The following is a 12958-nucleotide window of genomic DNA, read 5'->3' on the forward strand; positions in this document are numbered from 1 at the left end:
TGAATATACCAGCAGTTGGCTAAAAATAGTTCTCAGCAGCAGCTCTATCAGCGGAGAATGAAAGGGCATGCTCATTTTGATTCAAAATAGTTTTGGCCTGGAATGCAAAATCTATCCAAATAGGCTGCTGGTGGCCCCTGCATTTATTTATTTTATCCTTTTCATACACAAAACCTACCCGGATAGCCAATGTAAATACATAAAACCATGGCCATGACATCACTGCAACACAAGAGGCCAGGCCTCTAATATGTGTTAATTATATGAAAAGGTTGGCATCCAGTTGGCAGGAGAGCCTGAGCTCAGCACCACTTTCTGCCTGGCCAGCACACCCCTAGGTATCCTTTCCTGTCAGGTTCACCTTCCCGCTTCTTTTGGAAGCATGCAATGTGCTGAGATGTTCTGTATTTGTTGGTTGAAAAGCAGTAGTTCTGAAAGTACTTCACAGATACCACTTCTCACCCAAGAGTCACCTAATATTTGTTGAGGGCCACATGGTGTCTGTTTTTGCAGTTAATGGGATGAGAAGGGAACAATCTCATCATGAAGGTCTTAATAATACTGCAGCAACAGGGCACTGAAAAGGAAACCAGAGAACGTCACAGGTCAGTGCTGGTTTCATGAGACAGTGCTGACTTCAGATTTGTAGCAAACTAAACTTGAAACAATTGTGACCTATTGTTGATCTAATTTGGAAAAGCGGTATATAAATAAACATTATTATTATTATTATTAGTAGTAGTAGTAGTAGTAGTCACTAATTGCCAGTCCCTGTTTGAAATCATGAATTACTGTGTAACATAAATAATACATAGGCTGTACACCTTAATACAAGCTACCCTAGCAATTCTACTAGTCTTTAAGATTTCTGAACACTGTTCTGGAACATTTACAGTAAATAAAAGGGACACATCTGCTTTTAAACAGCACTCTGTTGATACTTGGTATAATATCAGTTAGTGGTAAAGTAGCAGATACTGTCTTTATGTTTTGTTTAGTGCTTGATGTTTTCATTTTAACAGATGATAGAAACAATAAAATACAAGTGTGACCTTGTTAACTACAGTTATGGAGAAGCAACCCATTGGCCAAACGCTGGGTATGTTACACTTTTATGACTGCTACTTTATTTTGTGCCAGGGATGGTTAACACCTTCAAGCTAGGTTAATGACTTTAGGAACCAGCTGTGTTGACATGTCTCTTTATTTGCTCAGTCTACAGTAGAATTGGTGTGCCTTAGACCTCTGAGTCATTCCACTTTTAAAGCCTGGGAGCATAGTTGGAATAGCAGGGTTGCCACATTCTGGAAAATAAGGGAAATGAAAATTAGTAGGGGAAAATCAGAAATTTCAGTCAGAAGTTAGGAATATTGTGATTAGAATATACCCTTCCAAAATATTCACGTAATGAATATTTTGGCCTGCCACTGTAAGAGGACAGTCTATGCTTGTGATAGTTGGGATGAGTCATGGAATAAAAGTGTAATGTAGTTTCATACATATTACTTAATATGATTACATTTTTGAAAATGTGAATATTTTGATGGGTCAACAATAGTGGCTGGCCATACTCAGTCCCCAAAATTGTACATATAGCAGGTTAGTAAAATAATGTTGTCACAGTCCTGTTGTAGTCGATAGTAAAAAATGAGATAGGTTTAAAAATAACAATGTACATGCTTTGTTAATAAAAGGAAATCTATTTCAAAATGTCAAGCAGTATTTTTCTAAAACAGGATTTTAGACTCATTATTGTATACAGCTTAGCAAAGAGATTTTTGTTCTTCTGCAGAATGAAATTAAAAAAAGTTTGGTTTGGAACCAAATTAACATTAAAACATTTTAAAACTGATGAAAAGTAATCTGCAAAAGACTATCAAATAGTTTACAAGATGTTCAAGAAAGCCATACTTTTTAGTTAACAGTATTATGTCTAAACCTGTTATTTGTAAGCCACATGAGGCGGAATTATATTAAAAAATAATTAATCTTAGACTTTCCACTGAAGTGTCATCAATCTCTACTTTTAAAATATTATTATTATTATTATTATTATTATTATTATTATTATTATTAACCTTTATTTATAAAGTGCTGTAAATTTACACAGCGCTGTACATACAATCTTGTTAATTGGACGGTTCCCTGCCCTGGCACAAACTTATCTCTATATTGTATATTACAATGTTGGTGGATGAAAGACGAGGCAAATATAGAGCTACTGGAAGATGTTTGATACTCCCAAAAATCTAGTTACAGTAAGTTGTCAATCTAAGTCAGTTTGGTTCTGTCTGGGACTGTTCAAGAGCACACACTGGCTACAGAAAAAGAACAGTTACAGGTGACCTACAATTACGCAGAGTTATAACACATTTTTTCTGCTGCTGCTGCTGCTACTCTTCCTGACATATTTTATACTTTATTATAAACCTTGTAGTTGAAAACATCTAACAATCCACCCACATAATACAGACAGCACAAAGCTTTCTGTATTTGGACCATCTTTGTGAATGGTATTGTAAGTTAGGAGATGGGGCTTTTTCCTCCAGCCACCAATGGAGCTAAATTAAATTGAAAGCTTATATATTGCTTTTACCATATTCCTGTATGCGCTACAGAGAGTAAAGTTTGCAAATAGGGTGTGTGACAGAAAACCCCTTTTCTTTGAGGGAAGTAATTGCCTTTTTAAGAAAAGGTTTGGAGAGGCTAGGAAGATGGTAAGCCTTTTCAAACACTGACTGATCCCAGTCGCTACATACTGGCCTGAAATTGTCTGAAACCCTTCTTGAAAAAGAGGTGGAAATAGGCTTTACAGCAAAGGAGGTCTAAAAAGAAAGTAAAGCAAATATCGACCATGTTTTACCTAGAATATCAATGGTATTTTGATATTATCAGACTTATGAAATGTTGTCAGCGTAGCTTATCGTGTCTCACAGTGTTTCTATTGAAAGTAGATTTTCTATTGAAAGTAGCGTTTCTATTGAAAGTAGATTTTCAGTTACTAAGAGCCAAAACAGACAGGCATAAAAAACTGGCTTTCACCTGCCTTGAAGGTGTGGCATACTGACGACGCACACCCCCATGACACCCGGAAGCTGGCTTCATGATGCCCAGCTGGCCAGACATGGGCTGGCTTCCGGACACTCCCAACGGCATGGTATTTACAAACTGTATGCCACCAGAGCGCCTTAAAACCAGCTTCCAGCTGTGGTGGGCAGGAAAAGCTGCTTTTTTGTCAATGAAAAAAGGAGTGGCTCTTTGCTGCTTCTTTTTTGGCTGGCTTCAAGGCGGATTGGGGCCGTGTTGTGCGATTGCCACAGCCCTAATTTGCCTTCAGAAGCTGCCCCTTTGGGGCGGTCTGTTTCGCCCCTCAGTAGATGGAGTATTTACATGAATATTATGTTGCTTGTCGGGGTCATATTTAAGATACTGTCCTGAGTTTGGAGGACTTCAATATATTGTAATTGATTGGTGCATGTCAAAGTCAGTCACATATTTGGAAGTTAAATACCATAGGCAATAAGAAGAAATTTGTGGGAGAATTTCAGCTGAGACATTTTTAAAGAAATATTCCATGGAATTTCAATGTCCGTTTAATTTTAGTGTAGTGTTAAGACAGGAGTCACATTTGTCACTGTTTAGAGATTACTTGTATTGAACTTTTTACTTGTATTGAACTTGTATTGAACTGTACCATTTTTAGTAAAGTTTCAAAACAGTTGTGTTTCTTCAATTAACAGTCAATTTTAAAAGACATGTTGAACCTCCTCTCAACAAATAAGTACATTCATTTTTTCTGTACTTTTAAAATGATTTAATAAAGGGTTAGTGTAATGTAACCTGTAAGTTTTTAAATGTGGGTATTTTTAAGTGGTTTTCACAGAAATTAGCAAATATTTATCAGGGAAATGGAAAATAATAATTTAATGGTAAAGAGGAGAGAGCAGTTGTTGCAAAAGAGGGAATGAGACAGAAGTGGTGGATCATAGGAGAAACTAGGACAGTGCTTCAAGATCGATAGAAGGACACAATCTTCCTATTTTTGAAATGCTTTTTTTTTTCCTGAAAAAATAACACCTGTGTCTTGTACATATTCAGGGGGTACGAATTGGTGTGACTTTCCAAATGTTGAGGAACTGGAACTCTTGAGTTCCTTATCATTGGCTGTGCTGTGTAGGGCTATTGAGAGTTTCAGCCCAATGACATATGGAGGCAATAGAGGACTCACACATGTTTATTTAGAAGTAATTCAAATTATTTTTAACTAATCAGCGGCTTTGGAGTTGCAAAGCACATATGATAGTTAGACAAACTGTTGCCTATTTTCCTTAAGGCTTCTTGATTAATAAATCAGGTTCTTCATCTGCTGCTAAGTTCTTGAAAATCTGCCCAGTTTTCTGTGAGATAATGTGCATTACAGAACAATGTCACAGTGCTGAATAGGTGACATTTGCTGCCAAGAAGTGGGCAGTATTCTGTAAATAGTAAAGGTGGCCACTTGCACCATGGGATGCTGTTTAAAAAGACTAAAGCTTGTGGAGATCTCTGAAATGAAAGGTGTCCACCTCTGTTTAGGTGTGTAGGGGGAGGGTTTCCAAGTGGAAGTGAAATAGAAGTAAAGAGAACTGATCAACCAGTTTATGCTTTTTTACATCTGTTCTAGGAGAATATGTGAAGTAATAAATGAAGCTGTATGGAAACATAATGTAATCTATGTTTCCAGTGCTGGGAACAATGGCCCTTGTCTCTCAACAGTTGGATGTCCAGGGGGAACTACATGTAGTGTGATTGGCAAGTATTTTGATTTATGTAATTTTTATAAGATACAACTGAGTTCATGTTTCGGTTGAGTCTGGAAGTAGTAAAGATAAGGAGAGCTGTGCTGTATCAGACCAGTGGCTGATTTAGTCGAGCTTTTTGTTTCCATGTTTGTCAGCCAGATGCATATGGGAAGCCCAGTAGCAGGCCGTGAATGTAACAATTCCCTCTTGCTCATGTTTCCCAGCAATTGATTTGCAGAGACATACTGCTTCTGACATTGAAGGTAATATAGGTCTCATGACTAGCAGCCATTTTGATAACCTTATTCTGTATAAATTTGCCTGATCTCCAAGTTGACAACCACTGCATCTTCAAATACAGTAGCATACTCCATAACATAACCATGGATACTGAGGGCAGACTGTATTTTTGAGTTGCTGCAGATTGGAGGGTTGCAACACACTTCCAGTTGCAGAGTGCACTGAGAGAAGCAGAACCCAAAGGAATCCCGTTGAGCTACTTGTTCTCAGTATGCCTTGTGACTAGGAGAGCACTGCAGACCTCATTTTCCAGCGTCCCAATCTGTAGTGCCTCGGAAAACTTTTCAGCTGGGGTACTACCTCATTGAAAAGGTGGGTTTATGGCATAGGGTGGCATCCTCAGACATAGCTACAATGATGGAGTGCCACTATCATAATTACTTCAAGCAGTGTAGGATCTTTAAGTTACAGCAATGCCAGTGTAACTTCACAAAACATGGAAAAATGGAAGGCAAGTGTGGGCCCTTCCCTTATGCGGGGGATCTGTTCGGACACCCCCCCACCCCCCCCCACCCCCACGTAAGGGAAATCCTACATATGCTGGAGCCCCATTAAAAATAATGGGGCTTATGCCTGCGGCGCACCTTGCATGACATAGGCACACACCCCATTACTTCTTCCGGGTTGCGCCAAGGCTTTTTCCAACGCAGCTTTCAGTGTATGCTGAAAGCCACGTGTGACGTGGGCGCACTGTATTTCTTCAAGGCACAACACTCAGATTTATCATATGTGCCCACTCCCAATAGAAACAGGAGTATTGTGCATCAACTGTAACTTCTGAGGAGCTTGCAAAGACAGTGCCTCATAAAATGTGTTACTGTGGTGACAAGAATCAATGGAAGAAAGTAATGTATTTGTAATATTAGATGTAACTTATTAAACATGGAATATCTTAACACTGCTGCTACTACATTTGATGGCAAACTTTCCTCAGGATGTCAGTAGCATATTCTGATACAGATGAACCACAGTGAAGAAATGCCTGTGAAATAGCTGCATAAAATAGGCATGACCAGACAGATTGGTTTTAGTTTAGGCTTAGTGCTGATCTTCGTGTTCACTTCAGTTTCATTTATTTCAAATTCAAATACTTAGTCATAAGGTCATTGAAATATTCTGTCTGAAGTCTTTAATTTTTAACATGGGAGAGGCAAGCTCATGCCCAGGACTACAAATCCCATGATCCTTCACCATTGGCCAGTTTTGCTGGGGCATATGGTGGCATCATCATCATCATCATCATCATCATCATTACCATTATTATTTTACTAGTTTTTTCACTGCTCAGGATTCAAGATGGCTTTCAAAATCAGAAAAATACAGAAAACAATTCTTATCATATAATAGTTAAAATGTAATTAAACTATCAGTTAAAAACATAACCATTAAAATAAAATAAACAATACAACACATACATCAAATAAATACACAATACGTCCCTTTCCTCTTGAGCAATCAGTCTTTAAGGGCTGAATGAATAAAAAGAAGGCTCCCTCTGCCTTTGGAAAGATAGCAGGGAGGGCACCAGTGTAACATGTTTTGTAAGGGATTTCCAAAACCTGAGAAAAACCATTGAGAAGGCCATCTCCCATGCTCCCACCAGATGAGCCTGTGATGGTGGTGGAACAGAGAGAAGGACTTTTTCTGAAGATCTCAAAACATATGCAGATTCATATGGCAGAATATGAGTCTTCAGATAAGCTGAACCTGAGCCATATAGGGCTTTATTTTGTTGTGTACCTCCAAGTCATATTTGACTTATGGCAACCCTAGGCAAACTTATCATGGGGTTTTGTTGGTAAGTTTTTTCAGAGGCGGTTTGGCATTCCCATCCTCTGAGGCTGAAAGCATTATTTGCCTAGGTGACTCAGTATGTTTTTATGTTTAAGCAGGAATTTGAACCCTAGTCTCCAAAGTTGTAGTCCTATGCTCAGACCACTGCACCATGTTGGCCCTCATAACCAGCACTTTAAACAGACTGGCAGCAGTGAAGTTGTTGCAACAAGGGAGTAGTTTACTCCTGTTCAGTTGCAGTGGAGAGCCTTATGTTGCACATTCCTGTGAACCAAGATGTTGACAATCTTTATGCTGCGAGTGTTAGCTGGTTTAGATTGGTAACTGGCTGGAATTTGAAAATGTGTACTTTTTTTTCAGGTGTTGGTGCCTATGTGTCACCTGATATGATGGTTGCTGAATATTCATTGAGAGAGAAATTGCCTGCAAATCAGTATACCTGGTCATCTCGGGGGCCTAGGTAAGAGTGTGATGATTCACGACCAAATATGCATTGTGTTGCATTATTTATATTACAGTGGGCCCTCCATATCAATGGGAGTTTGGTTCTGGGTCCCTCTGCAGATGCGAAAAATGTGGGTGATTGCTCCCCATATTAAGTGGAGGCAACATGAATGTGTACACTTCAGAGCATGTGTATTCACATTGCCACCATTGAATAATATGGTGCATGGCAATCCATGGGTAGTTAAATTAGCGGATCTGAAGCCCATCAATTCAGAGGACCCACTGTATCAGCCTAACACATGAACGGTTGCTATTTTTTTTACCTCCAAGGGTGATGTGTCATGTGGGTTGGTAGTTTTGGGTTAAACAGATGTGCATGAACCATCTGTCATGAGTAGATTCCCCTCCTTGACCTTTTGATGGATGAGAGGCAATGAAGATTCAGTCTACTGTTAGGCACAGTCCCCTGCCTATTAGTTGATAGATGGTAAGTGGAATGTTAGGGTAATATGTGTGAAGCACTCTAGGTTCTGCAGATCACATAGAAAGTGGTGAAGGGCTGCATATGAGTGATAGGTTATCCATACATCATTTAATGTCTCTCAATATAAAGGGGACAATGCAGATCAGAAAACTCTTTCTGATCTGAGGGGACCAGTTTCTGAAGGACAGTTCCTAAAGATAGTCTTTAAGCTTCAGTCTTGAAAAATAATTCTTGCAATCATGCATGCAAGGGTTCTTGAGCAGGAAAGAGAGGGGAAGTAATTTTAATTTTATTTTATATTTTCCCTTTCTTCTAGCATATAGCTCATGTGATAGATTAAAGGATACTATAGCTTAAAAAAGCAATGATTATAGTAAAAAGTTTTAAAACAATTCAGCGTTCTTATTGAGAAAAACATTTATTTAAAACTGTTCTAAAGCATTTAAATCAAAACTACATTAATAAAAGTGCAGCACAGCCACTTCATTAAAAGACCCTTTTGCAACTGTTAATCTCCAAATGGCAGTCTGAATGGAAAGAGGAAGATATTACTGAACAGAACAAATCCTGATTGAGTGTATATGCAAAAACCTGAGAAAAGGAAACTTGAAGACGTAGAGCAAAAGAAAGAGAGCAAATGAAAAACATGTTGCACTGTGGGTATATAAAAGGCAGACATTTAGCAAGTAGCAACATATTAAGTGAAATAACAACTTAATAACTTGTATCTTCCTCTCAAGTTGTGGAGTATCCATGGCAGGACAAATGCAAAGGCCACTGGGTTCAGGATTGCCACTTTGAAGGATCTCACTCGACAGTGGCTTTGTCAGACTGAATGGGTCAGAGCAAAAGAAAGCTGCACATGTTCAGATATGGATATAAGCACTTTATAAGCCAGATATGTGCATCATCCTCTTGGGTGGTGAGATCACTTGTCATACTTGTGAGCCTGGTCAAAAATCTGAGAGAAGAGGCAGGTGATAGTTTTTCCCCATCTCTTGGCAGGATAATACAGATGGCTAGTTTTTCACTTGGTTATGTGCACAGCATAGCAATTTATTGCTTCATATATGGTCTTTTGTATAAATTGATGATAGTTGAAATCTAATGGAGTAGATTTCATATATTCTGATTCAGATTTGATATCCAACTGGCGGTTTGTGTTGCTTCTACATTTTCTTGATTTACAACTTTTGGGGGCTCTTCCCTCCTCACTGAATTTCAAGGCAACACATGCAGGAAAAATGATCTTAATAGAGAATTTATTGAATGTCTTAAGACTAAGAAGTGGATCATTACTGTAAGTTGTTTGTGCTTCCAAGTCATTTTTTACTTATGGAGACCTTAAAGCAAACGTACCATAGGGTTTCCTTGGCAAGTTTCTTCAGAGAGTTTGGTTTGCCATTGCTACCCTCTGAGGCTGAGAGATGTGACTTGCCAAGGGTAAACCAGTGGGTTTTTATGCTTGAGACAGGAATGAACCCTAATCTACAGAGTAATAGTCCAATGCTCAAAACTACTAACCATGCTGTATCAATCACATTTCTGTATTTCAGTACTGATGGAGCCTTGGGAGTAAGTATAAGTGCTCCTGGAGGTGCCATTGCTTCTGTCCCTAACTGGACCTTACGAGGGACACAACTCATGAATGGCACATCGATGTCTTCACCTAATGCATGTGGTGGCATTGCTCTAGTCCTGTCAGGTAATGTGGATTACCAATCTTCCTTTGTAAAAGAAAAATTATAATTTTTGCAACCTACACCAGTATTTCATAATGTGTAAGAAATGAATTGATAAGCAGATTCAATAGTGAAGAACTTTTCTTTGCATTCTAACAATAGATTTCCCCATCCTTTTATGTATTACAGGACTCAAAGCTAATGGTGTGCATTACACTGTTCATTCGGTCAGGAGAGCATTAGAAAATACTGCAGTGAAGGTGGAAAACATACATGTATTTGCCCAAGGACATGGTATTATTCAGGTAATTTATAAGTTGTTGCTCAAAGAAGCCAACTGAATTATTGTCATCAGTTCTACATCACAGTTCTGTAAAACAAAATATTTGGTTTTTATTAATGAGTGTATTCCTGATGACTTCAATATTTGAGGTTTTGTATTCCTTTTTTCCCTTAGTTCTTCGCTTTGTTCTTTATTCTTATGGCTCAAAGGTAACCTCAAGTAGAGTGCATTACAGTTTTAATTTTAGTTCTGCTAGTTTTATTTGTTCCATTTATATGACACCTTTCTTCCAGAGTGGGGCCCAGGGTAGCTCACCAAAAAAGCAGGTAAAACCTAACAAGAATATTTTAAACACAAATTAAAATCATCACTGTGAAGGTGACAATGTGGCACTGCCAAAATCTCTCAAAATCTTTCACTCCTTTTTACTGTGTGCCACCGCTGCCACGATTTATGTGTACGGTGAGACTCACTCATCCAACTGTTTTTCTCTGATGGCAGCACAATGGGTCTTTTTATCCCACTGCTGCCACCAATATGTGTTGGTGACACTCGAATTCAGTTCTTACTTCGAGTGCCACCTACACTAGAACACTATTCAGATGCCAGCCCTTGGTGTTCCAATCTTCCACCACCACTTGGCACCAATTATTCGTTGACACCCTATCTGGTGTGTCCTTATTAAGGAATGAATTATTAACTCTTGGTAGCATTTTAAAGATCTTTCTTTAAATTCCTTCAAGCAACCACAAATTGTACCAAACCAAAAGAAAGCTTTTATTTACAAGATAGTTGGGTACACTGTGTCTCTTCTGGTTGATTCAGAATAGATATGGTGTTTATGTGCTTAAACAGTTACAGTTTCACATATGACTTTTGACTAGACTCAGAACTTTAAAACTTGGTTGCTAATTTATGCCCTTTCCAGCCACACCAATTCACTTTTCACACTTGACCTCTTTTTATGTCAAGCTGGGTACTCAAACCCCTTTCCACTGCCCATTTCAGCCGTGTATCTCAGCCACTTTGGCTGTTAAAACCCCTCAGGGCTTAATAAACCTCTAACTCTAATTCAGAGCTCTGTCCCTATCTGGTCCCTATCTAATTCCATATCTAGTTCCCTATCTTCCTATTTATACTTGCTTCTGGGAGTAGCCCCCACCTTTTCTTGGCTAAGCTCCCATTGGCTGTTGCCAGGCTCACTCTGACTGGATGTTGTCAACACTCCAATCTGTCTTTTCTCCACAGTCAACAATAGCCTGTAAACAGTAGAAAAACAACAACAATAAAAAGCATACAAAAGTTAAGCATATCCCCATAAGAAGGGACTCTGCAAGCAACTACATGCTACAAGCCATCTTGGAAAAGTGAACTGACAGTGAAGGGAGAGCAGAGAGAGGGCCAGCCTAACATCCAGTGGAAGGGAATTACAGAAGGTGGGAGCAGCCACTGAGAGCTGGTGAAGGTGGCAGAACCAAGTGAGATCTCAGATCTAAGACTGACAAGTTTGTATAGGGAGAAATGGCTATTCAGATAATCTGAACCTAAACCATATAGGTCTTTACAGGTCATGGGCATCACTTTGAATTTTGTCCAGAAATGAACCATTAGGAAATGTTGTGGTTTTAACAAAGAAGTTACATAGTTTCTGTAACTAGCCCTAGGCAGCATTCAAGTTGCAGAATTTTGGACCTGCTAAAGTTTCCAACAATTTCAGATGCATCCCCATTTAAAGTATGTTACAATAATCCAAACAGGAGATAATCAAAGTATATGTTCCCATAGTCTTCATGCTTCTCAAAGAGTGGGCACAGCTAGCACACTGGTCTTAGCTGTGCATCTGCACTTCTGGCTACTGCTGAAACTTGGACAACCAGCTCCAGGAGAACTTCCATGCGGTGAGCCTGAAATTTCAGGGGGAGAGTAACCCGATCCAGCACAGGTTAAGTCCCTATTCTCTGATCTACCTTACAGCTGATCAGGTGCACCTCTATCTTGTCTGGATTAAGTTTCAATTTGTTTGCTCTCATTCAGTCCATTATTGACAGCAGAATCATAGAATCATAGAGTTGGAAGAGACTGCAAGAGCCATCCAGTCCAACCCCCTGCCATGCAGGAACTCTCACTCAAAGCACCTCTGACAGATGGCCATCCAGTCTCTGTTTAAAGACCTCTAAGGAAGGAGACTTCACTCCAAGGGAGTTTGTTCCACTGTTGAACAGCCCTTTTCTGTCAGGAAGTTCCTCCTAATGTTGAGGTGGAATCTCTTTTCCTGGAGCTTGCATCCATTGCTCCAGGTCCTAGTCTTTCGAGCAGCAGAAAATAAGTTAGCTCCCTCCTCAATATGACATCCCTTCATGTATTTAAACAGGACTATCATATCACCCCTTAACCTTTTCTTCTCCAGGCTAGACATCCCCAGCTCCCTAAGTCATTCCTCATAAGGCATGGTTTCCAGACCCTTCACCAGCAGATGGTTCAGTTCCAGAGCAGGGTCCTTAGAATCAGATGGAAAGGAGAAATAGACTTGAATGTCATCAGTACATTGGTTAACATTGAAACCCCAAACTCTAGATGCCCTCTACCAGCAGTTTTATGGATGCTAAACTGCATGGAGATTGAAACTGAGAAACTCCACAGGCCAACAGCTAGAAGCATGGCAGAACCATTCTCCCTAGTACCATCCTGGAGAAGCATTCGAAAAGGATACCATGATTGATGGTATCAAAAGCTTCTGAGAGGTCTAATAGAACTAATAAGGACACACTCCTCCATCCAGTTCCTTGCATAGCTCATCCACCAAGGTGATCAAACCTGTCACTGTCCCATAGCCAGGCCAGAAGGCAGATTGAAATGGATTAAGATAATAATCAGTTTCATCTTGGAATCCCTGGAGCTGGGAAGTCACCACACATTCTGGAATGCTGCACAAGAAAGAAATATTTGAGACTGGCCTATAATTCTTGAGCATGGTGGGATTCAGGAATGTAGTCTCACCACAGCTTTTAGGAAGAATGGACACTTCCCTTATTGCAATAAAACATTCACTACTCCCCATACCCACTCAGCCAGACTTCTTCTGGATCCTGTCCACATCCTCTGGTTGCACATATGGAAAGATATTCAATACTGTAGAACAAACAGGTAAATCAGAACAAGCAGGTAATTATACAATTTGAAGCACAGC

The 12958-nt window shown here is 39.4% G+C and overlaps 1 protein-coding gene across 3 annotated transcripts in view; it reads left to right on the forward strand.

The window, feature by feature from the left end:
• TPP2 (tripeptidyl peptidase 2) overlaps nt 1-12958 on the forward strand; it is a 57603-nt gene that overhangs the window by 15852 nt on the left and 28793 nt on the right. For all 3 annotated transcript variants that reach the window (XM_089511241.1, XM_089511242.1, XM_089511243.1), the window contains exons 8-12: nt 1023-1099; nt 4664-4791; nt 7236-7335; nt 9363-9511; nt 9678-9793. In XM_089511241.1, the coding sequence (XP_089367367.1) occupies nt 1023-1099; nt 4664-4791; nt 7236-7335; nt 9363-9511; nt 9678-9793 (570 nt within the window). The remainder of the gene's footprint in view (nt 1-1022; nt 1100-4663; nt 4792-7235; nt 7336-9362; nt 9512-9677; nt 9794-12958) is intronic.

The sequence above is a fragment of the Sceloporus occidentalis genome, unplaced genomic scaffold (assembly GCF_023333645.1).
Source record: "Sceloporus occidentalis isolate IW3139 unplaced genomic scaffold, rSceOcc1.0.p SCAF_2, whole genome shotgun sequence".
Taxonomy (NCBI): Eukaryota; Metazoa; Chordata; class Lepidosauria; order Squamata; family Phrynosomatidae; genus Sceloporus; species Sceloporus occidentalis.